General features: G+C 35.1%; 1 protein-coding gene across 3 annotated transcripts; it reads left to right on the top strand.

Moving 5' to 3' along the window:
- Window positions 1-333: 333 nt before the first annotated feature.
- On the top strand, window positions 334-22190 carry LOC117325157. 3 transcript variants are annotated; one of them, XR_004532154.1, is made up of 23 exons: window positions 334-422; window positions 2367-2462; window positions 2704-2813; window positions 3202-3330; window positions 3744-3878; window positions 4252-4313; window positions 4557-4627; window positions 11312-11418; window positions 11639-11831; window positions 11973-12038; window positions 13307-13458; window positions 13718-13873; window positions 14131-14289; window positions 14878-14962; window positions 15723-15916; window positions 16437-16517; window positions 16737-16952; window positions 17971-18089; window positions 18415-18549; window positions 18953-19034; window positions 19231-19354; window positions 19443-21762; window positions 21799-21891. XR_004532154.1 is itself a non-coding variant. In XM_033881138.1 (22 exons), the coding sequence occupies exons 1-22, from the start codon at window positions 341-343 to the stop codon at window positions 19643-19645; spliced, it is 2757 nt and encodes a 918-aa protein (XP_033737029.1). In that variant the 5' UTR covers window positions 334-340; the 3' UTR covers window positions 19646-22190. The 3 variants fall into 3 exon arrangements, 2 of the variants coding, with proteins under 2 accessions (XP_033737029.1, XP_033737030.1); XM_033881138.1 differs by having other exon boundaries at window positions 19443-22190; XM_033881139.1 differs by lacking the exons at window positions 19231-19354; window positions 21799-21891 and having other exon boundaries at window positions 19443-19588.
- Window positions 22191-27655: the final 5465 nt, after the last annotated feature.

Here is a 27655-nt window from a genome sequence, read left to right as displayed (position 1 = left end):
TAATATTTACAGTGGTCAGGACAAAGGGACCGTCACCTGGGGAATTCCCGCCTTTTCCCAACCTTAAATCCTGCATTATTCTATTTTTACTAGGAGTGTTTATCTTTTTTTATTTTCCGGACCCTACTCTTTATTCTCGAATGTAGAAAGTATCCATTTTCATGTTATTTACTCAGGAAAACAGCTACAAAAATAAGAAGCACATTTTCTTCAGGGACTTGGTTCAGGAGAATCATCAGCTGATTGGTTGAATTAGCTGTTTGACACCTAACACTAGATTTCACACTGCGTTATCTCCCTTGCAAATTGACACGAGTTACCCACCTTTGAAATTTCCAAGATGGCGGGTTGTGATGGACGCTTTGTAGGCTTTCTTGTCTTCATTAGTTCGTTGACACACTTTCCAGGCATGACGTGCTCAGGTAAACCGTGTACAATATATTTATATAGATACTAAAGACGACATGAGAATTCTTCCAAATGTTTACGTATGGCATTTTTGTCCAGACAGTCTTTTTGAGAGGTCCAAAAAGGAAGGAAATGATGGTGCGAGTCCAATAGGGTATCTTCTACTTCTACCAAATAATGACCAACTTCAACTGGTTGAAGTTTATGTCATGTATGGAATGGTTGTGGTAAGAAATGGAGATAACAGAATTGCTATTTTTTGATAGATGAGATTGCAGATTTGAAGGAGGAGACTGTGCCTGCTGATAACAGTACCGGTGCCGTGGTAATGAGTTCGAATCAGTCATTGTCCGGGGAAAGAATGATTCTTTCCTCACGGACGATCTGCAGAGGATAGTGTGGAAAATATTTGATGAGTGTCTTGATGATCCTAAGGTGCTATGACATATTTTGTAGAGTCTGGTCAGTCGTGCATCTTTTCTGCGATCAGCAATTTTACATGTAGCTTAAGGCTGCACCATTTGAGGTGGTCTAACATACAAAAATGTACATGAATGTTACCAACTCTTGAGGTGATGCTTTTACAGTATCTGTGGTTGTTTCCAGTATAAGATTAAACAATTCTCTTCACTGCACTCTAAATCATACATACATGTACATTACCATAATATGTACATGTGGCAATTCAGTTATATTGATGGAAGACTCATAATTATAAACTTTATCTTGATTTCCCCAAATTTTATCTAGAGTATTTTTAAACAGTTTGTATTTGGTGGGGATATCACAGATTCTGGTAGAGAGTTCCAAATGTTCTCATAGTGAAATATAGTGTCTTCTTTGTGCTGAAGTTGCTTGTTGTGGAAAAAGTGTTTTTGGAATTTCCACTTACACTGTGTTTGATGGCAACATCTGACCATAATTCTAAAGAGGTACAGCATTCCTTGTCATATACTCCACCTATCTTGTGTATACTTCAATCATGTCCTTGCGCGTACGACTGTATGACATTATGTAGGTAATTTCACTTTTATGTAGATAAAATGAAAAATTCTTTGTAGCATACCAAACATTGAGTTGGCTTTTTTCACTTTTTCACTTACTAATATGTGAATTTCAAAATTTAAGTCTGACTCTATAGTAACTCCAATATCTTTTTCACTTTTTGTATAGTTATAGCAGTTGTTTATCTTTAAGATTACACATAACTTGACAGGTTCAGACATTCCAATGTGTACGTGTTTGCACTTATCTGGGTGCATTTTCATTAGTCATTCCTAACTCCACTTGCACATGGTATTCAAGTTTTTCTGCAATATTTTTGTATCCTCATGCTTCTCCTTCACTGTATCTAGACATCCTTAATGTATTATGCTGTGCAGCTATATGTTGCAATACCAATACCAATATTTATAAACGAGTTGCTGATCAGATCAGAAGTCAAATTAAGGTTGTTGTAATATATGCTAAATATGAGATGCATGAGAAAGTTGGAAGTGGTGTGACAGGCTTTTTATTTTTTATATCTGTATGGTCAATGAGTAAAGGGGAGACTATAGTTGACCTTACTAGCTCAGGCTAACAGGAATTTCCCTTTACATGTACTATAGTCCAGTGTCTAGTTGTATGCAGGTTGTCTGCTTGGAGAGTGAGAGGTCGCTAGTTCAAGGCCCAGTGCGGGCAGGGTATTTTTCATTACTCCTTGCTATTACAAATTACATGATACACAGTATAAACACTGTACATTTACAAATGTACAATGTAGGTAAGTTATATGGCAGACTGGCAAACCAATGGTCCCTGGTCAGAACTCTGTTGGAGACACATTACTTAACTTTGAACTTTCCTCTTACAGAAATAGTTGGACTTCTCACATATACTTGTTTGATCTGTGAACTGAAAAAAAAATCATAGTTATAAAATATATACTAGGTGATGCCATCACTCTTTTTATATAGAATACAACAGGTTAAAAGTGTACGAGTCCAGTACACTGAAGGAGAAAGTTGAGCTGTCTAGACATCACCCCCTGTGTATTGTGTTCAGGAAAACAGGTAAATACATTTACAGTGATTGAGATACATAACTACAGAATAAGTGTGGATTTCTTGTTTAATTGTTAGAGCTTACAGGTTGTGTTCATTTTGATAGAAATATTATGTCATCAGTAAGCATAAAAATAAATTAATAAAGGTTGTTTCTTGATTCATTTTAATGTAAAACAATGTATATTTATAATACATGAATTTCTATTACTTGTACAGTATTGATCAACTGTTTCTCACTTTATTCAAGATGAAGATACACGACTCGAGGATATCGTCAGATCTTTAGTTGTTAAGGAAGAAAACGGAGGAGGAGAAAAGTTCAAAAAGTGGCGGTTTGGTTCTTTTTCATTTCAGAAGGTGAATAAGAGTATTTTAAGTTATAAAATCAGTGATATGCTCTTCTATACTAAGAGTCTTTTGTAAGTCACAGGAAGTAAGTCATGAAAACAAATATTCTACAGTAATCTGCTGGAATATATTTTTTTAAAAACATAACTTCTTGAAATATTAGAAACAACAAAATGTAAAACAAAAAAATGTAAAGAGAGCAGAGATTTGTGGTAATGTGATAATCTCATTAAAAAAAATTAATGACCATTCCTTGTTTGTACTCTTATGATATTTCAGTTTAGTGGAATTTACCTCTATGACATCATACTGTGAAAACTTTAACTACTGCTCCCCACTAAGGTGTTGTTGATAAATGATATATTAATGTCATCTTTCTTCTTAATTTTCATTCCAGATCACTCTTCCCCCTGTACGGAGACCTGCATCTTTCCCAACACTGAGATGTTACACTGGGAAACACACATATCAGGAGTTCAGTGGGAAACACTCAACAAAGGTTGTGTCCAAGTGGCTGGACAAACTGGTGAGGAGAAAACAGAAACACTAATGTGCTGGTGTAATATTGTTTACAATGTCATATGTTTCGATATTGCATGTTTTACTGCATTTACATGGAAAGAATGCACAACAAATTGCTGTTAATAATAGAATATAAAACACAATCAAATTGTTTTCTCCTACTGGTATTGTTAGTTCAATATAACATTGACAGTCAGTGCCTTTTTTACTCAGATGAAATATTTCCGATACATATGGTTAATTTGCCTCTGAAATTATAAAACTGATTATATGTAAGATTCTGTGAATACTTTCGATTGCAAAAAGATAATGAAACAAGTTTTTATACTGTTCTCTAATAATTAAACCAGTGAAGTAACATAAAGTGCATCCTCATAATATAAAGAATACAAAACCAGAACAATTTTTTATGTTGAGGTGTTGAAGCAGGCCAAGTACCTGGAAGATGCAACCATTTTGGCCGTGGAGCATGCACAGGAGTATTTCAACACAGTTCTCATTGCCTTCCCCAACACTGCTCAACATGCCCAAATAGAGGATATCACTTTCAAAGTATATTTACTAATGATATCAAATGTCTGAGAACTTTAATTTTTTTTTTTTTTGTCAAATGAATTCTCTTACCATACCAGGTATATACTGTGTACATGTACCATGAACCTTGAATCATATTGCCCATAGCTTAAATGCATTATACTTTACCTTTAGCTAGTCTAAGGGAGATAATTATTAACCTGAAGTAGAGTTCAACAAAAAGTCTTTGATGCCGCATGATTATAATTATGATTTGAAAATATAAAAATTTGCTACTTAATTAAATACTTGGAATATATCAATTTGATTACATTGATATTTTCTAGCAATTTCACTGGAAGAAATGCAATGTTTGATACCTGATGTTATGCATATACTTTTTCATTTTTAGGAAAAAGAGAAGTTGTCTAGTGCCAAGGCATTCATTGTACATGAAGATGCTAGAGATTTAAAGTATGTCATGTTTGTATAATCAGACAATCTTATTATATTGATTCTTTTTTCTTAAAACAAAATATTGCAGTACAAAGTATATTCATACTTAATAACATAACAAATTTTGTTATATTTCAGACTATTTAATGTAATATTAGAATTGATAAATAATATGATAATTCAGTATCCTCAGTATCTGACTGTGTTTTCATCTGTTAACCACACACCCTGGGCATTTAACTGTTTTCCCATCTATTGCAGACTTTTTAAAGACAAATTCAATATAAAAACATTACCTGCTGTGGTTGTCCTACATAAGGATGATGTAAATGGTACGTATTACTAATATTGTCCTACACAAGGATGATTGTCCTACATAAGGATGATTGTCCTACATAAGGATGATTGTCCTACATAAGGATGATATAAACGGTACGTATTACTAATATTGTCCTACATAAGGATGATTGTCCTACATAAGGATGATTGTCCTACATAAGGATGATATAAATGGTACGTATTACTAATATTGTCCTACATAAGGATGATGTACATGTAAATGGTATGTATTACTAATATTGTCCTACATAAGGATGATGTAAATGGTATGTATTACTAATATTGTCCTACATAAGTATGATGTAAATGGTACGTACTATTACTAATATTGTCCTACATAAGGATGATGTAAATGGTACGTACTATTACTAATATTGTCCTACATAAGGATGATGTAAATGGTACGTACTATTACTAATATTGTCCTACATAAGGATGATGTAAATGGTACGTACTATTACTAATATTGTCCTACATAAGGATGATGTAAATGGTACGTACTATTACTAATATTGTCCTACATAAGGATGATGTAAATGGTACGTACTATTACTAATATTGTCCTACATAAGGATGATGTAAATGGTACGTACTATTACTAATATTGTCCTACATAAGTATGATGTAAATGGTACGTACTATTACTAATATTGTCCTACATAAGGATGATGTAAATGGTACGTACTATTACTAATATTGTCCTACATAAGGATGATGTAAATGGTACGTACTATTACTAATATTGTCCTACATAAGGCTGATGTAAATGGTTTAAAATGATAATACAGGAGGATAGGGATATAAGTGAAGAGAGTCTTCTAGCCTGAGTTTCCTCTGTCCAAAACTACCAGATTAATTGTCTTTAGATGGCTCATTGTACACCATTCTGGCTACAGAATGTTTTTGTATCTACCTACAGTAACATAGAGGTCGGTGAGGAAGAGGATGCTTTTCTTTTCAATCTTTCCTCTGTCTGGTTGTGACACTCCCTTTCTTTAGTTACCTGTTTTTTAATCATTAAAGAAGGGGAGATATATAAAAGTCTTGGTTGTATACACATGTCTAGTGTTGTAGATTTATACACATGTCTAGTGCTGTAGTTGTATACACATGTCTAATGTTGTAGTTGTATACACATGTCTAGTGTTGTAGCTGTATACACATGTCTAGTGTTGTAGCTGTATACACATGTCTAGTGTTGTAGCTATATACACACATGTCTAGTGATCTGGCTGTATACACATGTCTAGTGTTGTAGCTGTATACACATGTCTAGTGTTCTGGCTGTATACACATGTCTAGTGATCTGGCTGTATACACATGTCTAGTATTCTGGCTGTATACACATGTCTAGTGTTGTAGCTGTATACACATGTCTAGTGTTGTAGATATATACACATGTCTAGTGTTGTAGTTGTATACACATGTCTAATGTTGTAGTTGTATACACATGTCTAGTGTTGTAGCTGTATACACATGTCTAGTGTTGTAGCTGTATACACATGTCTAGTGTTGTAGCTGTATACACATGTCTAGTATTCTGGCTGTATACACATGTCTAGTGTTGTAGCTGTATACACATGTCTAGTATTCTGGCTGTATACACATGTCTAGTGTTGTAGCTGTATACACATGTCTAGTGTTGTAGATATATACACATGTCTAGTGTTGTAGATGTATACACATGTCTAGTGTTGTAGCTGTATACACATGTCTAGTGATCTGGCTGTATACATATGTCTAGTGTTGTAGCTGTATACACATGTCTAGTGTTCTGACTGTATACACATGTCTAGTGTTCTGACTGTATACACATGTCTAGTGTTGTAGCTGTATACACATATCTAGTGTTGTAGCTGTATACACATATCTAGTGTTGTAGCTGTATACACATGTCTAGTGTTGTAGCTGTATACACATGTCTAGTGTTGTAGCTGTATACACATGTCTAGTGTTGTAGCTGTATACACCTGTGTAGTGTTGTAGATGTATACACATGTCTAGTGTTGTAGCTGTATACACATGTCTAGTGTTCTGACTGTATACACATGTCTAGTATTGTAGCTGTATACACATGTCTAGTGTTCTGACTGTATACACATGTCTAGTGTTGTAGCTGTATACACATGTCTAGTGTTGTAGCTGTATACACATGTCTAGTATTCTGACTGTATACACATGTCTAGTGTTCTGACTGTATACACATGTCTAGTGTTGTAGCTGTATACACATGTCTAGTATTCTGGCTGTATACACATGTCTAGTGTTGTAGCTGTATACACATGTCTAGTGTTGTAGCTGTATACACATGTCTAGTGTTCTGGCTGTATACATATGTCTAGTGTTGTAGCTGTATACACATGTCTAGTGTTCTGACTGTAAACACATGTCTAGTGTTCTGACTGTATACACATGTCTAGTGTTGTAGCTGTATACACATGTCTAGTGTTGTAGCTGTATACACATGTCTAGTGTTATAGCTGTATACACATGTCTAGTGTTGTAGCTGTATACACATGTCTAGTGTTGTAGCTGTATACACATGTCTAGTGTTGTAGCTGTATACACATGTCTAGTGTTGTAGCTGTATACACATGTCTAGTGTTGTAGCTGTATACACATGTCTAGTGTTCTGACTGTATACACATGTCTAGTGTTCTAGCTGTATACACATGTCTAGTGTTGTAGCTGTATACATATGTCTAGTGTTGTAGCTGTATACACATGTCTAGTGTTGTAGCTGTATACACATTTCTAGTGTTCTGATTCTAGTGTTGTAGCTGTATACACAAGTCTAGTGTTGTAGCTGTATACACATGTCTAGTGTTGTAGCTGTATACACATGTCTAGTGTTGTAGCTGTATACACATGTCTAGTGTTGTAGCTGTATACACATGTCTAGTGTTGTAGCTGTATCCACATGTCTAGTGTTGTAGCTGTATACACATGTCTAGTGTTGTAGCTGTATACATATGTCTAGTGTTGTAGCTGTATACACATGTCTAGTGTTGTAGCTGTATACACATGTCTAGTGTTCTGACTGTATACAAATGTCTAGTGTTCTGGCTGTATACACATGTCTAGTGTTGTAGCTGTATACACATGTCTAGTGTTGTAGCTGTATACACATGTCTAGTGTTGTAGCTGTATACACATGTCTAGTGGTGTAGCTGTATACATATGTCTAGTGTTGTAGCTGTATACACATGTCTAGTGTTCTGGCTGTATACACATGTCTAGTGTTCTGGCTGTATACACATGTCTAGTGTTCTGACTGTATACACATGTCTAGTGTTGTAGCTGTATACACATATCTAGTGTTCTAGCTGTAAACACATGTCTAGTGTTGTAGCTGTATACACATGTCTAGTGTTGTAGCTGTATACACATGTCTAGTGTTGTAGCTGTATACACATGTCTAGTGTTGTAGCTGTATACACATGTCTAGTGTTGTAGCTGTATACACATGTCTAGTGTTGTAGCTGTATACACATGTCTAGTATTCTGGCTGTATACACATGTCTAGTGTTGTAGCTGTATACACATGTCTAGTATTCTGGCTGTATACACATGTCTAGTGTTGTAGCTGTATACACATGTCTAGTGTTGTAGATATATACACATGTCTAGTGTTGTAGATGTATACACATGTCTAGTGTTGTAGCTGTATACACATGTCTAGTGATCTGGCTGTATACACATGTCTAGTGTTGTAGCTGTATACACATGTCTAGTGTTCTGACTGTATACACATGTCTAGTGTTCTGACTGTATACACATGTCTAGTGTTGTAGCTGTATACACATATCTAGTGTTGTAGCTGTATACACATATCTAGTGTTGTAGCTGTATACACATGTCTAGTGTTGTAGCTGTATACACATGTCTAGTGTTGTAGCTGTATACACCTGTGTAGTGTTGTAGATGTATACACATGTCTAGTGTTGTAGCTGTATACACATGTCTAGTGTTCTGACTGTATACACATGTCTAGTATTGTAGCTGTATACACATGTCTAGTGTTCTGACTGTATACACATGTCTAGTGTTGTAGCTGTATACACATGTCTAGTGTTGTAGCTGTATACACATGTCTAGTATTCTGACTGTATACACATGTCTAGTGTTCTGACTGTATACACATGTCTAGTGTTGTAGCTGTATACACATGTCTAGTGTTCTGGCTGTATACACATGTCTAGTGTTGTAGCTGTATACACATGTCTAGTGTTGTAGCTGTATACACATGTCTAGTGTTCTGGCTGTATACATATGTCTAGTGTTGTAGCTGTATACACATGTCTAGTGTTCTGACTGTAAACACATGTCTAGTGTTCTGACTGTATACACATGTCTAGTGTTGTAGCTGTATACACATGTCTAGTGTTGTAGCTGTATACACATGTCTAGTGTTATAGCTGTATACACATGTCTAGTGTTGTAGCTGTATACACATGTCTAGTGTTGTAGCTGTATACACATGTCTAGTGTTGTAGCTGTATACACATGTCTAGTGTTGTAGCTGTATACACATGTCTAGTGTTCTGACTGTATACACATGTCTAGTGTTCTTGCTGTATACACATGTCTAGTGTTGTAGCTGTATACATATGTCTAGTGTTGTAGCTGTATACACATGTCTAGTGTTGTAGCTGTATACACATTTCTAGTGTTCTGATTCTAGTGTTGTAGCTGTATACACAAGTCTAGTGTTGTAGCTGTATACACATGTCTAGTGTTGTAGCTGTATACACATGTCTAGTGTTGTAGCTGTATACACATGTCTAGTGTTGTAGCTGTATACACATGTCTAGTGTTGTAGCTGTATACACATGTCTAGTGTTGTAGCTGTATACACATGTCTAGTGTTGTAGCTGTATACATATGTCTAGTGTTGTAGCTGTATACACATGTCTAGTGTTGTAGCTGTATACACATGTCTAGTGTTCTGACTGTATACAAATGTCTAGTGTTCTGGCTGTATACACATGTCTAGTGTTGTAGCTGTATACACATGTCTAGTGTTGTAGCTGTATACACATGTCTAGTGTTGTAGCTGTATACACATGTCTAGTGGTGTAGCTGTATACATATGTCTAGTGTTGTAGCTGTATACACATGTCTAGTGTTCTGGCTGTATACACATGTCTAGTGTTCTGGCTGTATACACATGTCTAGTGTTCTGACTGTATACACATGTCTAGTGTTGTAGCTGTATACACATATCTAGTGTTCTAGCTGTAAACACATGTCTAGTGTTGTAGCTGTATACACATGTCTAGTGTTGTAGCTGTATACACATGTCTAGTGTTGTAGCTGTATACACATGTCTAGTGTTGTAGCTGTATACACATGTCTAGTGTTGTAGCTGTATACACATGTCTAGTGTTCTGGTTGTATACACATGTCTAGTGTTGTAGCTTATACACATGTCTAGTGTTGTAGCTGTATACACATGTCTAGTGTTGTAGCTGTATACACATGTCTAGTGTTCTGGCTGTATACACATGTCTAGTGTTGTAGCTGTATACACATGTCTAGTGTTCTGGCTGTATACACATGTCTAGTGTTGTAGCTGTACACACATGTCTAGTGTTGTAGCTGTATACAAATGTCTAGTGTTGTAGCTGTATACACATGTCTAGTGTTCTGACTGTATACACATGTCTAGTGTTGTAGCCGTATACACAAGTCTAGTGTTGTAGCTGTATACACATGTCTAGTGTTGTAGCTGTATACACATGTCTAGTGTTGTAGCTGTATACACATGTCTAGTGTTGTAGCTGTATACACATGTCTAGTGTTGTAGCTGTATACACATGTCTAGTGATCTGGCTGTATACACATGTCTAGTGTTGTAGCTGTATACATATGTCTAGTGTTGTAGCTGTATACACATGTCTAGTGTTGTAGCTGTATACACATGTCTAGTGTTGTAGCTGTATACACATGTCTAGTGTTGTAGCTGTATACACATGTCAAGTGTTCTGGCTGTATACACATGTCTAGTGTTGTAGCTATATACACATGTCTAGTGTTCTGGCTGTATACACATGTCTAGTGTTGTAGCTGTATACACATGTCTAGTGTTGTAGCTGTATACACATGTCTAGTGTTGTAGCTGTATACACATGTCTAGTGTTGTAGCTGTATACACATGTCTAGTGTTGTAGCTGTATACACATGTCTAGTGTTGTAGCTGTATACACATGTCTAGTGTTGTAGCTGTATACACATGTCTAGTGTTCTGGCTGAAAACACATGTCTAGTGTTCTGGCTGTATACGCATGTCTAGTGTTCTGGCTGTATACCCATGTCTAGTGTTCTAGTTGCTGTAACTGAAGTGACAAAATCATCAGATACATGTATCTCTATATTACCATGCTTGTATACTTGGCTATGTATCAGAGTTGCAGATTATACACTTAAAAGAAGTTAGTAAAAATTGTAAATGTACATAATTCTGCATACTCAAATTTTCAAGATCAAATTTAAATAGATGCACATTGATACATCCACAATATATGCAATACAAAACATTACATTTATTGTATATCAAAACTTTGACAAGAACAATCATAATTTAGCACACTGTCCTAAGAAAGAAAATTACTAAATAATATTACCGCTAAGCTGTTTACAGTAAAACATTTCTGCTGTCTCATGGTTTCCTGCAGACACGAGTCCAGCTACTATCAAAGTGTTGTCAGGAGTGGCCGCCAATCGACAAACCTTGGCCGTGTATCTCTTGACTAGAAACATTGGTGTCCCCCACTATGACATGGTAAGTAGCTGGCACTTCTATACATAAAAACTAGTAAAAGACAAAATATAGCAATACTGCCTTGTAATTCTTAAAGCAAAGAAATTCATTATGATATAATTTTGTAACTGCTGATATTAAGGTGAGGTTTGATTTAGAAATGGTGCAGTTTATAGTTATTGTTGATGTCTATTTATCAAAGTTTAAACCTTTTTTCTGAATTTTTATCACTGATGTTTAGGCCAGATTTCAGTCAGAAATGGTCAGTAACATAAGGAACTTTGTGCCAACACTGGTTGTGTTCTACTCAAGCTTCGTGAACCATACCCAACTTTATCTGCGTCTGCTCCGAAACAGTGTAGAGGAGTTCGGAGACATGGGAGTGCATATTAGATTTGGACTTGTCAACATAGAGGAGACAGACATAAACAAAAGTGAGTATCAAACCTATCTGTTCTGTAAAAATATAAACTCACCTTTTATTGAATGTATCAAAACCTGTGGATCATTAATATATACATTGTGAATATATCTAGATACTTCATGTGCATTTATTTTTACTGCTTATTTTTCAGTCTTATTCAGATGGGTTGATCCAACATTTTCCTTGTCATTTCCTATGGCTGTTTTATACTATCTGGGTATGTATACTATAGGTGTGCAGGTGTTGTATGACTGTTACACCTGTATGTACAGTAAATACTACAGGTGTTGTATGGATGTTTCACCTGTATGTACAGTATATACTACATGTGTTGTATGACTGTTTCACCTGTATGTACAGTATATACTATAGGTGTGCAGGTGTTGTATGGCTGTTTCACCTGTATGTACAGTATATACTACAGGTATACAGGTGTTGTATGACTGTTTCACCTGTATGTACAGTAAATACTACAGGTGCAGTATGACTGTTTCACCTGTATGTACAGTATATACTACAGGTGTTGTATGACTGTTTCACCTGTATGTACAGTATATACTACAGGTGTGCAGGTGTTGTATGACTGTTTCACCTGTATGTACAGTATATACTACAGGTGTTGTATGACTGTTTCTCCTGTATGTACAGTATATACTACAGGTGTTGTATGACTGTTACACCTGTATGTACAGTATATACTACAGGTGTTGTATGACTGTTTCACCTGTATGTACAGTATATACTACAGGTGTTGTATGACTGTTACACCTGTATGTACAGTATATACTACAGGTGTTGTATGACTGTTTCACCTGTATGTACAGTAAATACTACAGGTGCAGTATGACTTTCACCTGTATGTACAGTAAATACTACAGGTGTTGTATGACTGTTTCACCTGTATGTACAGTATATACTACAGGTGTTGTATGCCTGTTTCACCTGTATGTACAGTATGGCTGTTTCACCTGTATGTACAGTATATACTACAGGTGTTGTATGCCTGTTTCACCTGTATGTACAGTATATACTACAGATGTACAGGTGTTGTATGACTGTTTCACCTGTATGTTCAGTATATACTACAGGTACATGTATACAGGTGTTGTATGACTGTTTCTCCTGTATGTACAGTATATACTACAGGTGTTGTATGACTGTTACACCTGTATGTACAGTATATACTACAGGTGTACAGGTGTTGTATGACTGTTTCACCTGTATGTACAGTATATACTACAGGTGTTGTATGACTGTTACACCTGTATGTACAGTATATACTACAGGTGTACAGGTGTTGTATGACTGTTACACCTGTATGTACAGTATATACTACACTTTCTCACTTCTGCAAAAATAATATTTCTTTTCAAACATTAACAGTAGAGAAATTTCAGATGTTATGATATTAAATTATATTAATGTTAACATTTGAGATAAACATCTCTGATTGTTGTTTTTATGATAGTAAACTTATAATTTCAGATAACTCTGGTAATATTACTCAGATAAAAGTATCAGAGAAGAGGCTTACTCCCTTAAACTTACACCAGATCCTCAGTGAGACTGTGGGTTTTGTGGATGGTGAGGGACAGGAGATACCATACAATCCACTTCAGTGCTATAACCCACTGGAGGTGAGATCTCTTCCCTTAAACAGAGCTCTGATGACACGGCTTTACACTTGATGTATCCATTTATCATGAATTTCTCTCAAGACCAACTTAGTTAATCTAACAATGGAATCAACAAAAGCAAGATTTAATCATTAAATGGATTCAATGTTAAGAAAAACAGTTTGTGTCATGGTGCCAAGGTCACAGTTGATATTTGTAGAGATATGTTGAACAACTGATAGTATCATGTCTAATGTTTGGTAAATTTGACATGTTACAGGTTTCCGATTTGTTTGAGGGACCACTGGGAACAAGATGTTCTCAACAATTTCATAACTTAACAGACAACGATCCAGTAAAAGTAAAACCTGTCAAACCCAAGAGGAAGATTGTGACAGAGCAGAAAAAGGAAGAGATTAAACTTTGGCATGATATGGTATGAAAATATACAACTTAATTCATATTAACATTCCAACAATCTATTTGATGTAGTTTAATTGAGCTACTCACACCCACCGGTACATGTGCTACTTTTTAGTAAGCCTGTGGCTCATTATTACAGGTCTAGATCAAAATTGATATAAGTTAAATTATTATTAACATTTTAAAGTTTTTTCAGCATTAAAACTATATCAATTGGAAACATACATGTATGCAAGATTTTCTAAGTGAATATATCTATTTATTGTCAAGTTTGGAACAGAGACAGTCAATAAAAAGTTGGACAAGGTGGAAAATATCCCCCTGCTGACTGGTCAGTACTGGTCTGATGTCATAGAGAAGTCACATGCTCCTCAGCACCCCATGCTTGGAGGCAGAGAGTGGGCAGGGGAGGTAACCAAGGTCGCTCTGGTGAGTAGGATACTTTGTAGAGTAGTTGCTATATGATTGGTGACTAGATATAATTGGTGACAATGTATGATTGGTGCCAATCAAGTATTATAACTGTATTGTCACACTGTCTATACATCTATCCCTTGGCTAGTATGAGGACTGTATTTGAACCTTAATCAGGAGAGTGACTTCAGAAGTTTCAGTAATGCTTGATAGTACCACAACCTTTTAATAAATCTTATAATGAAGAATCTTACCAATATTGTGTAAAAAATGGCATGCCTACATACATTAGTATGGGATATAAAGAGTATAAAGAATTAAAGCCTCAGTAACGAGTATATTATGGAGATCTTGAATCATATTTACCATCACTTATACAGGTACGGAAAATGATACTACAAAATATATTCCTGTTTCTCTTTGTACAAAATACTATGTATCAGTCATCCTTTTATGTATAAATTACAATTACATTTGCCGTACTGTGTCATTAAACCAGTTAAATTATTTCACATTAACAAATGAATCACTCTGCCATTGTCCGATACATATTTAATACCAGTACCATTTGTGTTATAAACTATGACCTTCTGTTTATTACAGGTAGTCTTTGTCATGGCAGAGTGCAGGAGTTGTAGGAACAGTATGCCTGTTTTTACAAAATTAGAAAAATCTGTCAAGTTTATAGGTTAGTATTGTCCCCCTTTACATTGGTAAAACATATTTTGACATTCCTCTGAAGAACTCGCACAACTAAATCAGCCAATCAGCTGCTGTTTCACCTGAACCAATTGGCAAGTCCCTAACAAAAATGTATTTCTGAGATTTGTAGTTATTTTCTTGAGTAATTAACATATGGAATAGGTACTTTCTATAATAACTAGAATGAAGAGTAAGGTCTTATGACCTGAAAAACAAAAATATACACACCTACTGAAAATAGGATGACGGAGGACCACAGGTTAAAAAAGGTGGGAATTCCCTAGGTTGGACTTAAACACCCACTGTGAATGTCAGGGTTACTGTCTTTTGAGTACCTGTGTACTCTTTTATTATTATCATTTTTCAGGTAGCAAAATCTTAAAACTTTAATTTGATATAAATTTCACATCTTTTGAACTTCAAATGAGTGATTGAGGGGATGAAGTCAACAGTGATAACATAGAGTAGATTATTAAGATGTGTGAGTCCTGAGTGGTATTATCTGAACTGGTCTGGTGCAGCAGATTTAAGCCTTTTGTTAGAATTTACATTTATTGTACTCTTTATGTTCTGTACCATATCTGATACGCAGAATAACCAGATGAGCTCCTTATAGGACATTGTCACGTCACCTTATAGTTGTTTTGACCATGTAACACCCCACATGATAAATAACCTTAGTAAGTATGGTTTATAATCTAACTACAACAGTCATGGTTCCATCCTAAGTTGTATTTACATTTCAGAAGGTGGCTCAATGTACTTAGTCAACTGTTCAGTGGACCATTTCCTTTGTAAAAATCTTGACATCCGCGGTTACCCAACTGTGACAGCCTTTCGGGGGCTGGGGTGGCTCCACAGCAGTCGCTGCCTTGGAGATGACAAACTTACCCACTACAGTGACAACTATGTCCGCCTGGATTACCATGGTGTATTACTGGTGAGCATGTGTTGAAAAGGGGAATCGGGATTCCATATTGTTAAATCAACACAGTACAGGGTTTTCAGAAGGAAATATTTTCTCCTATCACCCTTAAACTGTTAATATACACAAGTGAAATATGACAACTGTTTTGGATACTGTAGTATCTGTGTTGTAATGTTTAAGTAAGGTGGCATTATGTTATAAACCTGCTACTATAAGCACATAAGCCTTAAGCCTATGGGGAGTATTTAAATGACACAAAACTAGGCAGTCATCCACTGATTATTGTAAGGCAGCTTCTGTCAAATCCTTATATTGTATTAATTAAATGTACTATTAGCTCGATAGCTTCCTTTATGTGCTGTCTGCCATATGCTGTTCACTGTTAAATTACTAACTGAATCAAATTTCATTTTAAACCATCTTTGGTCAAAAGATCCTGAGGTGAAAGGGCTTTAAAGTTTCTAATATTTGGACTGGGTTACGGGGTTAAAATGTTTCTTTAGTTCTATATAGGGAGTGTACTTTATTTCAGCATGATGCAATAATGGACTGGTTTGCCAGAGTGTCCACTCCAGCCGTTACTGACAACCTGTTTGACTGGCCAGATGCTAAGGTGAGGGCCTGAATGTTGTGTTCTTTGAACAGGAGATAAAGATATAAAAAGATTTGATAAGAGGTTGGACTCATACAAGAGATGGTTAATACATGTACTAGTCCACCTAATAGAAATCTAATGATTTAAAGTAAAACATTTCTTGCGTCAGGATTTATTGAATAGTTCGTTGCCCACTCTTGTAACAGCTAACCTGTATTTGTACACACTTTTCCGCAGTCAGATGATGTGAGTCTGTTTGGTGTTTTGATGCCCAAGAAGTCTGATTTCCTTCCCATCCCGCCCCAAAGGAGTACCGACTATTATTATTCCTACGAGTGTTTCCGGCTGGTGTGTGAACGGCTGTACGGGAAGGTACACTGCCACAGTGTATACAACAATGATATACCAGCACGCGAGTTTGGTAATGATGATTTGGACGTTATTGTCTCCAAGGTAAAAACAAACTCTAATACATTGTATTTCTGAAAAAGTTTTCAAAAATGGCTGATCATGTTTTTTCTTGTACATATAATGAGAATTTACAATATCAATGTTCTGTTTGGTAAAAAGTTTACAGTGTTCTTTTTATTAGAATGATACTGAAAATCTTATAATACATTGTAAGTAGCTGTTTGGTTTAGTCATTGTAAGTAGCTGTTTGGTTCAGTCATTGTAAGTAGCTGTTTGGTTCAGACATTGTAAGTAGTTGTTTGGTTTAGTCATTGTAAGTAGCTGTTTGGTTTAGACATTGTAAGTAACTGTTTGGTTTAGTCATTGCAAGTAACCGTTTGGTTCAGACATTGTAAGTAACTGTTTGATTTAGTCATTGTAAGTAGCTGTTTGGTTCAGTCATTGTAAGTAGCTGTTTGGTTTAGACATAGTAAGTAACTGTTTGATTTAGGCATTGTAAGTAGCTGTTTGGTTTAGACATTGTAAGTAACTGTTTGGTTTAGTCATTGTAAGTAACTGTTTGGTTTAGTCATTGTAAGTAGCTGTTTGGTTTAGTCATTGTAAGTAGCTGTTTGGTTCAGTCATTGTAAGTAACTTTTTGGTTCAGTCATTGTAAGTAGATGTTTGGTTTAGTCATTGTAAGTATAGCTGTTTGGTTCAGTCATTGTGAGTAGCTGTTTGGTTTAGAAATAGTAAGTAGCTGTTTGGTTTAGTCATTGTAAGTAGCTGTTTGGTTTAGACATTGTTAGTAGCTGTTTGGTTCAGTCACTGTAAGTATAGCTATTTGATTTAGTCAGTCATGATTCACTATAAAAGACCTTGTGTTAAAGGGTTCGGGAGATGGAGGGTCAAAAAGTTCTGGAACATAGAGTTTCTGGTTATGGTGATGGTTTGGTGTTTTTGATATGAACTTTTTGGATGTGTTGACATTATGGGGATGTGTTGACATTATGGGTAAGCGTTGACATTATGGGGATGTGTTGACATAATAGGGACATTACTGGTTAATTTTGTATCTAAGGTCATTCTGAAGAGAAGAGATGGTGTGAGTGCAGTCATTATGAAGCTGGGGACAAGTTTAGAAGAGACAGTGGAAGACGAATCTGACACCAATCTACACAAGTTTCACAAACCACATAGGTAAATACATGTACCGTATATATTTACACTTCACAAGTCATACGTTACCTAGGTTTGGTGGTCATATTGTGTATGGCTATAGTAAATCAGGTGTCAGGGACAAAGGTGTCCACACTAAATATAAAGTACAAATCTATGCTAAGGTTGTAGGGAATGAATATGTACTGAAGTACAATGGAATTGTATTAAAAAGTGACTCTTTTACGTACAGTTACATTATACAGACTATGTACATCTAGATACAATTATAGAGAATAGATTGTGTAGTAATCTTCGTCATCATTAAGAGTTTAAATTTGATCCCTCCACGGACACACCATTACAGATACAACCTGAAACCCAACTCAAAGTGTGAACAGGACCATGTGGCATGTACAAATCTCATCATGGCCTACACCCTGGACCACTCCAGACTTCCAGTCACCCATCTCACGTCTGATCTGTTTCACATCCATCCAAGGTAAGTATCTCGGGTCATAGCTATTCAACATCCACCGAAGGTAAATATCTCACGTCTGATCTGGTCCACATCCATCCCAGGTAAATATCTCACATCATACATGTAGCTATTGGACCTCCACACAATGTGAGTATCTCATGTCAGAAATATTCTCCATCCACTCCAGGTTAGTAATATCTTAACCAATATTAAAAGAAATGAATCATAGTTTTTGTTTAATGTTTTTAGCAATTGATAAAATTAAATTTAGTATTCATTATGCTTCTTGCATTTGGAATATTGTGTTAAACACGTGCACTTTGAAACATATATAATATTTTCTGTCAATGGGAAGACTTTGGATATATTTAAGTTATCTCCCCTTAGACTGTTGAGCTTACTGATAAGAAATTCTGTTTTACAGTGAGAAGGCTGAGGACAGTCTACCTGTGATGATGGCCCTAGTACACCGACAAAATGTCACAGAAGACTCACAGTTCTTCAAGGTTTATAATTGGCATTACATACTAAAAAAGACATTGTGAAATAAGACACTTTATTTAATTGAATTTTTGATTGTATTTGTATACATTTATTTATACATAATGTCATGGTTATAAAAGATATTGACACTGAAGTTAATATAATGTGCTAGATTATAATTTTTTCTTGGTTGAGAAAAGACTTTATGTATATACACAGGAGCTGACAGCAGTAGCGTATGAGCTGTATAATAACATGCAGGTGGTCACTGTGGATGCTGACGATTATAAGGGCTGGGCACGGCGATTTGTACCTGAAGGCTACTCAATGACAGTGGCTATGGGTGAGTGGAAACACAGAAAATAACGCATCTCATATTGTCATTTATAATGTTTATAAAAATGTATGATGTATACCTGTCTGTGTTTCAGATGGTGAGGACCCCCTAGACATGTATGTGTATCCTCGTATCTGTTTTGTGAGGAGGGAGAATCACAGACGAGCAGCATTTTACCCCCCAGTAGGATCTGACCACAGAGACCAGAGCTGGTTTCTAAAGGAAAATCTACTGGACTTCGCACAAAAAGTTTTGTCTAAACCTAACAAACATATGATTAGTACAGACCACTTTTAAATTTTGTAAGTTGTATTCTTAGAGCTTGGACTGGTCTACAAATAATGTTTCCTATAAAAGTGGCGATATTGTGTACATTTAATCGCCTACATAATTATGACCATGCATTTTGGCTGTCAGAGAAGTTAAATTTAGAGTATTTTATTATAACAGTATTATATACAAATTGAATTGTGTTACAGGCAAATCTAAAGCTCTTATTGCTAACATGTGAATGTGTATATAAGTGTTTGGAACTAATTTACAATGTACTTAAAACTTTCCTGTGTCGTAATATTTTCAAAAGGCTATTTAAACGGTGCTTATTGCGTGGGAGAGTAAAAAAACTGTGCATGACATGAAGTTTTAGTGACATGGAGGCACAGAGATGTGGAGGCATGGAGATTCTTTGATATATACCTGGTACTAAAATTGAAACAACAATTAATACTTTATTTCTTTTCCCCCAATTTATTAAATGTATGATCATATACTATTATCTTCTTAATATGGCAGCTTGAAATATGATTATTTTCGTTCTGATAAGTGTATATATCTGCTGGGTAATGTTGACACTTTATGATAATCAATATAACTTATTCCATTATGGTTTTGTATTAGTATTGCTAACCTATCTCAGTAGTGTTCAATACTTTTATATATTCAATATTTGTTCAATGTGTTTAACTTATTACCACTAATTAATGTAGATATGTATCAACTAGATGTTGATGTTTTGATGTAGTCCCTTAATGCATATTATCAACTTCCGATCTTAAATAACTTAAATAATCAAACAAGATTTAGTGTTCAATACTTTCATATATTCAATATTTGTTCAATGTGTTTAACTTATTACCACTAATTAATGTAGATATGTATCAACTAGATGTTGATGTTTTGATGTAGTCCCTTAATGCATATTATCAACTTCCGATCTTAAATAACTTAAATAATCAAACAAGATTTAGTGTTCAATACTTTCATATATTCAATATTTGTTCAATGTGTTTAACTTATTACCACTAATTAATGTAGATATGTATCAACTAGATGTTGATGTTTTGATGTAGTCCCTTAATGCATATTATCAACTTCCGATCTTAAATAACTTAAATAATCAAACAAGATTTAGTGTTCAATACTTTCATATATTCAATATTTGTTCAATGTGTTTAACTTATTACCACTAATTAATGTAGATATGTATCAACTAGATGTTGATGTTTTGATGTAGTTCCTTAATGCATATTATCAACTTCCGATCTTAAATAACTTAAATAATCAAACAAGATTTAGTGTTCAATACTTTCATATATTCAATATTTGTTCAATGTGTTTAACTTATTACCACTAATTAATGTAGATATGTATCAACTAGATGTTGATGTTTTGATGTAGTCCCTTAATGCATATTATCAACTTCCGATCTAAAATAACTTAAATAATCAAACGAGATTTAGTGTTCAATACTTTCATATATTCAATATTTGTTCAATGTGTTTAACTTATTACCACTAATTAATGTAGATATGTATCAACTAGATGTTGATGTTTTGATGTAGTCCCTTAATGCATATTATCAACTTCCGATCTTAAATATCTAAATAATCAAACAAGATTTAGGGAGGTTTCTTTAATAATATACTATTGAATATAATATTTTTCTATGAATACTATCTGTTTTATGTATTGAATGTCATATTTTTACTTTGTATACATATATTTTTTCCATTATTAATTTATTTACTAATCTACAGTGAACATGATTATGTGTGTTGTAACAGTATGTAGTATAATTATAAATTCACTCCAGTGAACATCACACTGATCATTATATTTTACATGGAGAGCAGGACCTCTCGGAGAGATTTACTATATTTATATTCTACTAAGAAACTGGTTTTCTAGATGTATTGTTAATATTTTTGGCGCACTATGCAATATATATATTTTGTGATAGAATTATCTTTAATCGTTGAATTAAGACAAAGAAGATTGCGAACTGTTGCTGTAGAGCAATCCGTCCTAAGGTCTCGGCTGGCCCTGTAGAGCAATCCGTCCTAAGGTCTCGGCTGGCCTTGTAGAGCAATCCGTCCTAAGGTCTCGGCCGGCCCTGTAGAGCAATCCGTCCTAAGGTCTCTGTCTGGCCCTGTAGAGTAATCCGTCCTAAGGCCGCTTATCGAAAATCTTATCCCCGAAAGATTGCAAAATCATTTCATTTTTCCGAAATTTTGGCCCCCAGACCCCTCGCCAAAAAAAAAAAAAAAAAATCGGCTCGCGCCTGTGACGCTCGCATTACCACTAAATTACTGCCCCCCCCCCCCCTTTCAAATTCCTGGATTCGCGCCTGCTGTGAAATATGATTTTGGCTCAATATGACATATTGAGTGACACCCTTCTTGGGACATCTGTATACAAAATGTATGTACATACTAAAAGGTATCAAATTATTTTTTACTGTTATTTCGATAGTGACATGTTTTCCAATGCTTGTTTGGATTGTTTGTGACACGTATTTATTCATAGTTATTTCCCTTTGACTAATAAAAATCCTAATATTTTATGTGTGCTTTTTGTTTTGATCATTTAAAGAGGACATTAAGATAGTATAGATGACATTTGACCACTGTATCGAAGTGTCAAATGTTATCAACGGTTTTAACTGCATTTTGTTTTTATCTATGTCATAACTTCACTGTTTTACATCTGTTAAAAACATTTTTTGTTCGTTGATATATAGGTAATTTGTAGAGTAATGATTGCCCAAATCATGGCATTAATTGTATCAATATATAATCATCACTGCAGACGACTGCCTACTTTACAGGAACATTAGAACCTTTTCGGACAATGTGACACTACAAAACGACCTAAAAACCTTGAAAACTGGGCAGAAACTTGGGGGATAACATTTAATGCAAAAAAGTGCTACATACTCAGCATAAAAAAACCAGAGCCAAAAATTCTATACACTTTACGGGCACATCCTCCAGCAAGTACAAAACAACCCGTATCTCGTCCTACAAATCTCAGAAGACCTCAAATGGAGTACTCGCATTAAAAACTTAGCAAAGAAAGCAAACTCAACATTAGGCTTCCTAAGACGCAATCTACGCCACTGCAACAAAAACTGCAAAAAAAAAAAAAAAAAAAAACTACCTACATCTCGCTTGTAAGATCGATTATGGAATATGGATCTATCGTGTGGGACCCATATACCAAACCAGAACTTGAGAAGCTAGAGAGAATACAAAGACAGGCAGCCCGGTTCATAAATAAAAAATACGTCAGCCGAGAAGAAGGATGCCTGACAAAAATACTAAACGGTTTGGATTTACCATCACTCCTCCAATCAAGAAGAACAGCACAACGTCTCATCTATATGTACACAATTGTCGAGGGGTTGGTACCAGCCATACCACCATCTGATTTCCTACAAAAATCTAGATCTAAAAGAGCCATCAGAACACCACGAAACTTGGGCAACTTTATATCAACAAACATTGTGGACACATAAACAACTAACAACAGTAAATCATACCAAGTACAACGAGCCACAACAAATCCTTACAAAAACTCTTTCTTCATGACTGGAATCATCTGGAAGATTCGAATTCGGTTGTGTGCGCCAAACAGTCGAGGGATTCAAAGTATCCCTATCAAAGTAGTGCCAATATAGGCATTGCCCTCTCTCTCTCTCCGTCGCGTAAAAACCAGAATTGGGACCTGCGACGTAACGATACAGATACTTCTGGATATTGATATAAAAATCAACATCGCAATGTACTGTCAAGATGTTATTATTACCCAAAATACCATTTCTTTGACTGTCAAATCAAGGATCAGATGTTATTTTTACCCAAAATACCATTTCTTTGACTGTCAAATCAAGGATCAGATGTTATTATTACCCAAAATACCATTTCTTTGACTGTCAAATCAAGGATCAGATGTTATTATTACCCAAAATACCATTTCTTTGACATCAGAATTAGAAATCTGTACCATGGGAGGAAGTCATCATCATCAACAATTTAATTTATATTAATGATATATTTGTACATCGTATGATTTTCTGATAATTTCTAACTTTCATTATTATTACTTGTAATATACACTCTCATATTTCTGAGGAATAAAGAATTATGATGATTGTACCTTTTCGAACAAATCGATAATTTGATGAATCAATCACAAGCCGTCTAAGATTTACTAACATATACTACCTACACTATCGTGTTCAGGTCATTTGGATTGTTTCTATAAACGTAAGTGTATAAAACTTTATTCATCAAATAAGCTCCAGTTTATGTACTAACCATGGCCAAATTGAAGAATTCGTGTTGGATTCCTATTTAGACTGGACTATTTTGTGATGACTAGGAAAAATCTGTAGCTCTGTTGGTATCGGTTGTATCTATAGATGATAATCTGTAGCTGTGTTGGTATCGGTTATATCTATAGATGATAATATGTAGCTCTGTTGGTATCGGTTGTATCTATAGATAGTAATCTGTAGCTGTGTTGGTATCGGTTGTATCTATAGATGATAATCTGTAGCTGTGTTGGTATCGGTTGTATCTATAGATGATAATCTGTAGCTGTGTTGGTATCGGTTGTATCTATAGATGATAATCTGTAGCTGTGTTGGTATCGGTTGTATCTATAGATGATAATCTGTAGCTGTGTTGGTATCGGTTGTATCTATAGATGATAATCTGTAGCTGTGTTGGTATCGGTTGTATCTATAGATGATAATCTGTAGCTGTGTTGGTATCGGTTGTATCTATAGATGATAATCTGTAGCTGTGTTGGTATCGGTTGTATCTATAGATGATAATCTGTAGCTGTGTTGGTATCGGTTGTATCTATAGATGATAATCTGTAGCTCTGTTGGTATCTGTGTATCTATAGATGATAATCTGTAGCTGTGTTGGTATCGGTTGTATCTATAGATGATAATCTGTAGCTGTGTTGGTATCAGTTATATTTATAGATGATAATCTGTAGCTGTGTTGGTATCGGTTGTATCTATAGATGATAATCTGTAGCTGTGTTGGTATCGGTTGTATCTATAGATGATAATCTGTAGCTGTGTTGGTATCAGTTGTATCTATAGATGATAATCTGTAGCTGTGTTGGTATCGGTTGTATCTATAGATGATAATCTGTAGCTCTGTTGGTATTGGTTATATCTATAGATGATAATAGTTTGGATAATGCTAGTTAGGAAGCGACACATTTTCTAATAAAATGGAATAGTTTGTTTGGATTGTTTGTGACGCTTCAGAGAAGGATATATAAACAGTTTACTTAGTGTTATTCAATAGTTATTTCCCTTTGACTAATAAAAATCCTAATATTTTATGTGAGTTTTTTGTTTTGATCATTTAAAGAGGATATTAAGATAGTATAGATGACATTTGACCACTGTATCGAAATGTCAAATGTTATCAACGGTTTAAACTGCATTTTGTTTTTATCTATCTCATAACTTCACTGTTTTACATCTGTTAAACACATTTTTTGTTCGTTGATATATAGGTAATTTGTAGAGTAATGATTGCCCAAATCATAGCATTAATTGTATCAATATATAATCATCACTGCAGACGACTGCCTACTTTACAGGAACATTAGAACCTTTTCGGACCATGTGACACTACAAAACGACCTAAAAAAACCTTGAAAACTGGGCAGAAACTTGGGGGATGACATTTAATGCAAAAAAGTGCTACATACTCAGCATAAAAAACCAGAGCCAAAAATTCTATACACTTTACGGGCACATCCTCCAGCAAGTACAAAACAACCCGTATCTCGTCCTACAAATCTCAGAAGACCTCAAATGGAGTACTCGCATTAAAAACTTAGCAAAGAAAGCAAACTCAACATTAGGCTTCCTAAGACGCAATCTACGCCACTGCAACAAAAACTGCAAAAAAAAAAAAAAAACTACCTACATCTCGCTTGTAAGATCAATTATGGAATATGGATCTATCGTGTGGGACCCATATACCAAACCAGAACTTGAGAAGCTAGAGAGAATACAAAGACAGGCAGCCCGGTTCATAAATAAAAAATACTTCAGCCGAGAAGAAGGATGCCTGACAAAAATGCTAAACGGTTTGGGTTTACCATCACTCCTCCAATCAAGAAGAACAGCACAACGTCTCATCTATATGTACACAATTGTCGAGGGGTTGGTACCAGCCATACCACCATCTGATTTCCTACAAAAATCTAGATCTAAAAGAGCCATCAGAACACCACGAAACTTGGGCAACTTTATATCAACAAACATTGTGGACACATAAACAACTAACAACAGTAAACCATACCAAGTACAACGAGCCACAACAAATCCTTACAAAAACTCTTTCTTCATGACTGGAATCATCTGGAAGATTCGGTTGTGTGCGCCAAACAGTCGAGGGATTCAAAGTATCCCTATCAAAGTAGTGCCAATATAGGCATTGCCCCCTCTCTCTCTCCGTCGCGTAAAAACCAGAATTGGGACCTGCGACGTAACGATACAGATACTTCTGGATATTGATATAAAAATCAACATCGCAATGTACTGTCAAATCAAGGATAAGATGTTATTATTACCCAAAATACCATTTCTTTGACTGTCAAATCAAGGATCAGATGTTATTTTTACCCAAAATACCATTTCTTTGACTGTCAAATCAAGGATAAGATGTTATTATTACCCAAATTACCATTTCTTTGACTGTCAAATCAAGGATCAGATGTTATTACCCAAAATACCATTTCTTTGACTGTCAAATCAAGGATCAGATGTTATTACCCAAAATACCATTTCTTTGACTGTCAAATCAAGGATCAGATGTTATTTTTACCCCAAATACCATTTCTTTGACATCAGAATTAGAAATCTGTACCATGGGAGGAAGTCATCATCATCAACAATTTAATTCATATTAATGATATATTTGTACATCGTATGATTTTTCTGATAATTTCTAACTTTCATTATTATTACTTGTAATATACACTCTCATATTTTTGAGGAATAAAGAATTATGATGATTGTACCTTTTCGAACCAAATCGATAATTTGATGAATCAATCACAAGCCGTCTAAGATTTACTAACATATACTACCTACACTATCGTGTTCAGGTCATTTGGATTGTTTCTATTAACGTAAGTGTATAAAACTTTATTCATCAAATAAGCTCCAGTTTATGTACTAACAATGGCCAAATTGAAGAATTCGTGTTGGATTCCTATTTAGACTGGACTATTTTGTGATGACTAGGAAAAATCTGTAGCTCTGTTGGTATCGGTTGTATCTATAGATGATAATCTGTAGCTGTGTTGGTATCGGTTATATCTATAGATGATAATCTGTAGCTCTGTTGGTATCGGTTGTATCTATAGATAGTAATCTGTAGCTGTGTTGGTATCGGTTGTATCTATAGATGATAATCTGTAGCTGTGTTGGTATCGGTTGTATCTATAGATGATAATCTGTAGCTGTGTTGGTATCGGTTGTATCTATAGATGATAATCTGTAGCTGTGTTGGTATCGGTTGTATCTATAGATGATAATCTGTAGCTGTGTTGGTATCGGTTGTATCTATAGATGATAATCTGTAGCTGTGTTGGTATCGGTTGTATGTATAGATGATAATCTGTAGCTGTGTTGGTATCGGTTGTATGTATAGATGATAATCTGTAGCTGTGTTGGTATCGGTTGTATCTATAGATAGTAATCTGTAGCTGTGTTGGTATCGGTTGTATCTATAGATGATAATCTGTAGCTGTGTTGGTATCGGTTGTATCTATAGATGATAATCTGTAGCTGTGTTGGTATCGGTTGTATCTATAGATGATAATCTGTAGCTGTGTTGGTATCGGTTATATCTATAGATGATAATCTGTAGCTGTGTTGGTATCGGTTGTATCTATAGATGATAATCTGTAGCTCTGTTGGTATCGGTTGTATATATAGATGATAATCTGTAGCTGTGTTGGTATCAGTTATATTTATAGATG

This window comes from Pecten maximus, chromosome 4 (genome assembly GCF_902652985.1).
Source record: "Pecten maximus chromosome 4, xPecMax1.1, whole genome shotgun sequence".
In the NCBI taxonomy this organism is placed as follows: Eukaryota; Metazoa; Mollusca; class Bivalvia; order Pectinida; family Pectinidae; genus Pecten; species Pecten maximus.
This window is presented reverse-complemented; position numbering and strand designations above follow the sequence as displayed.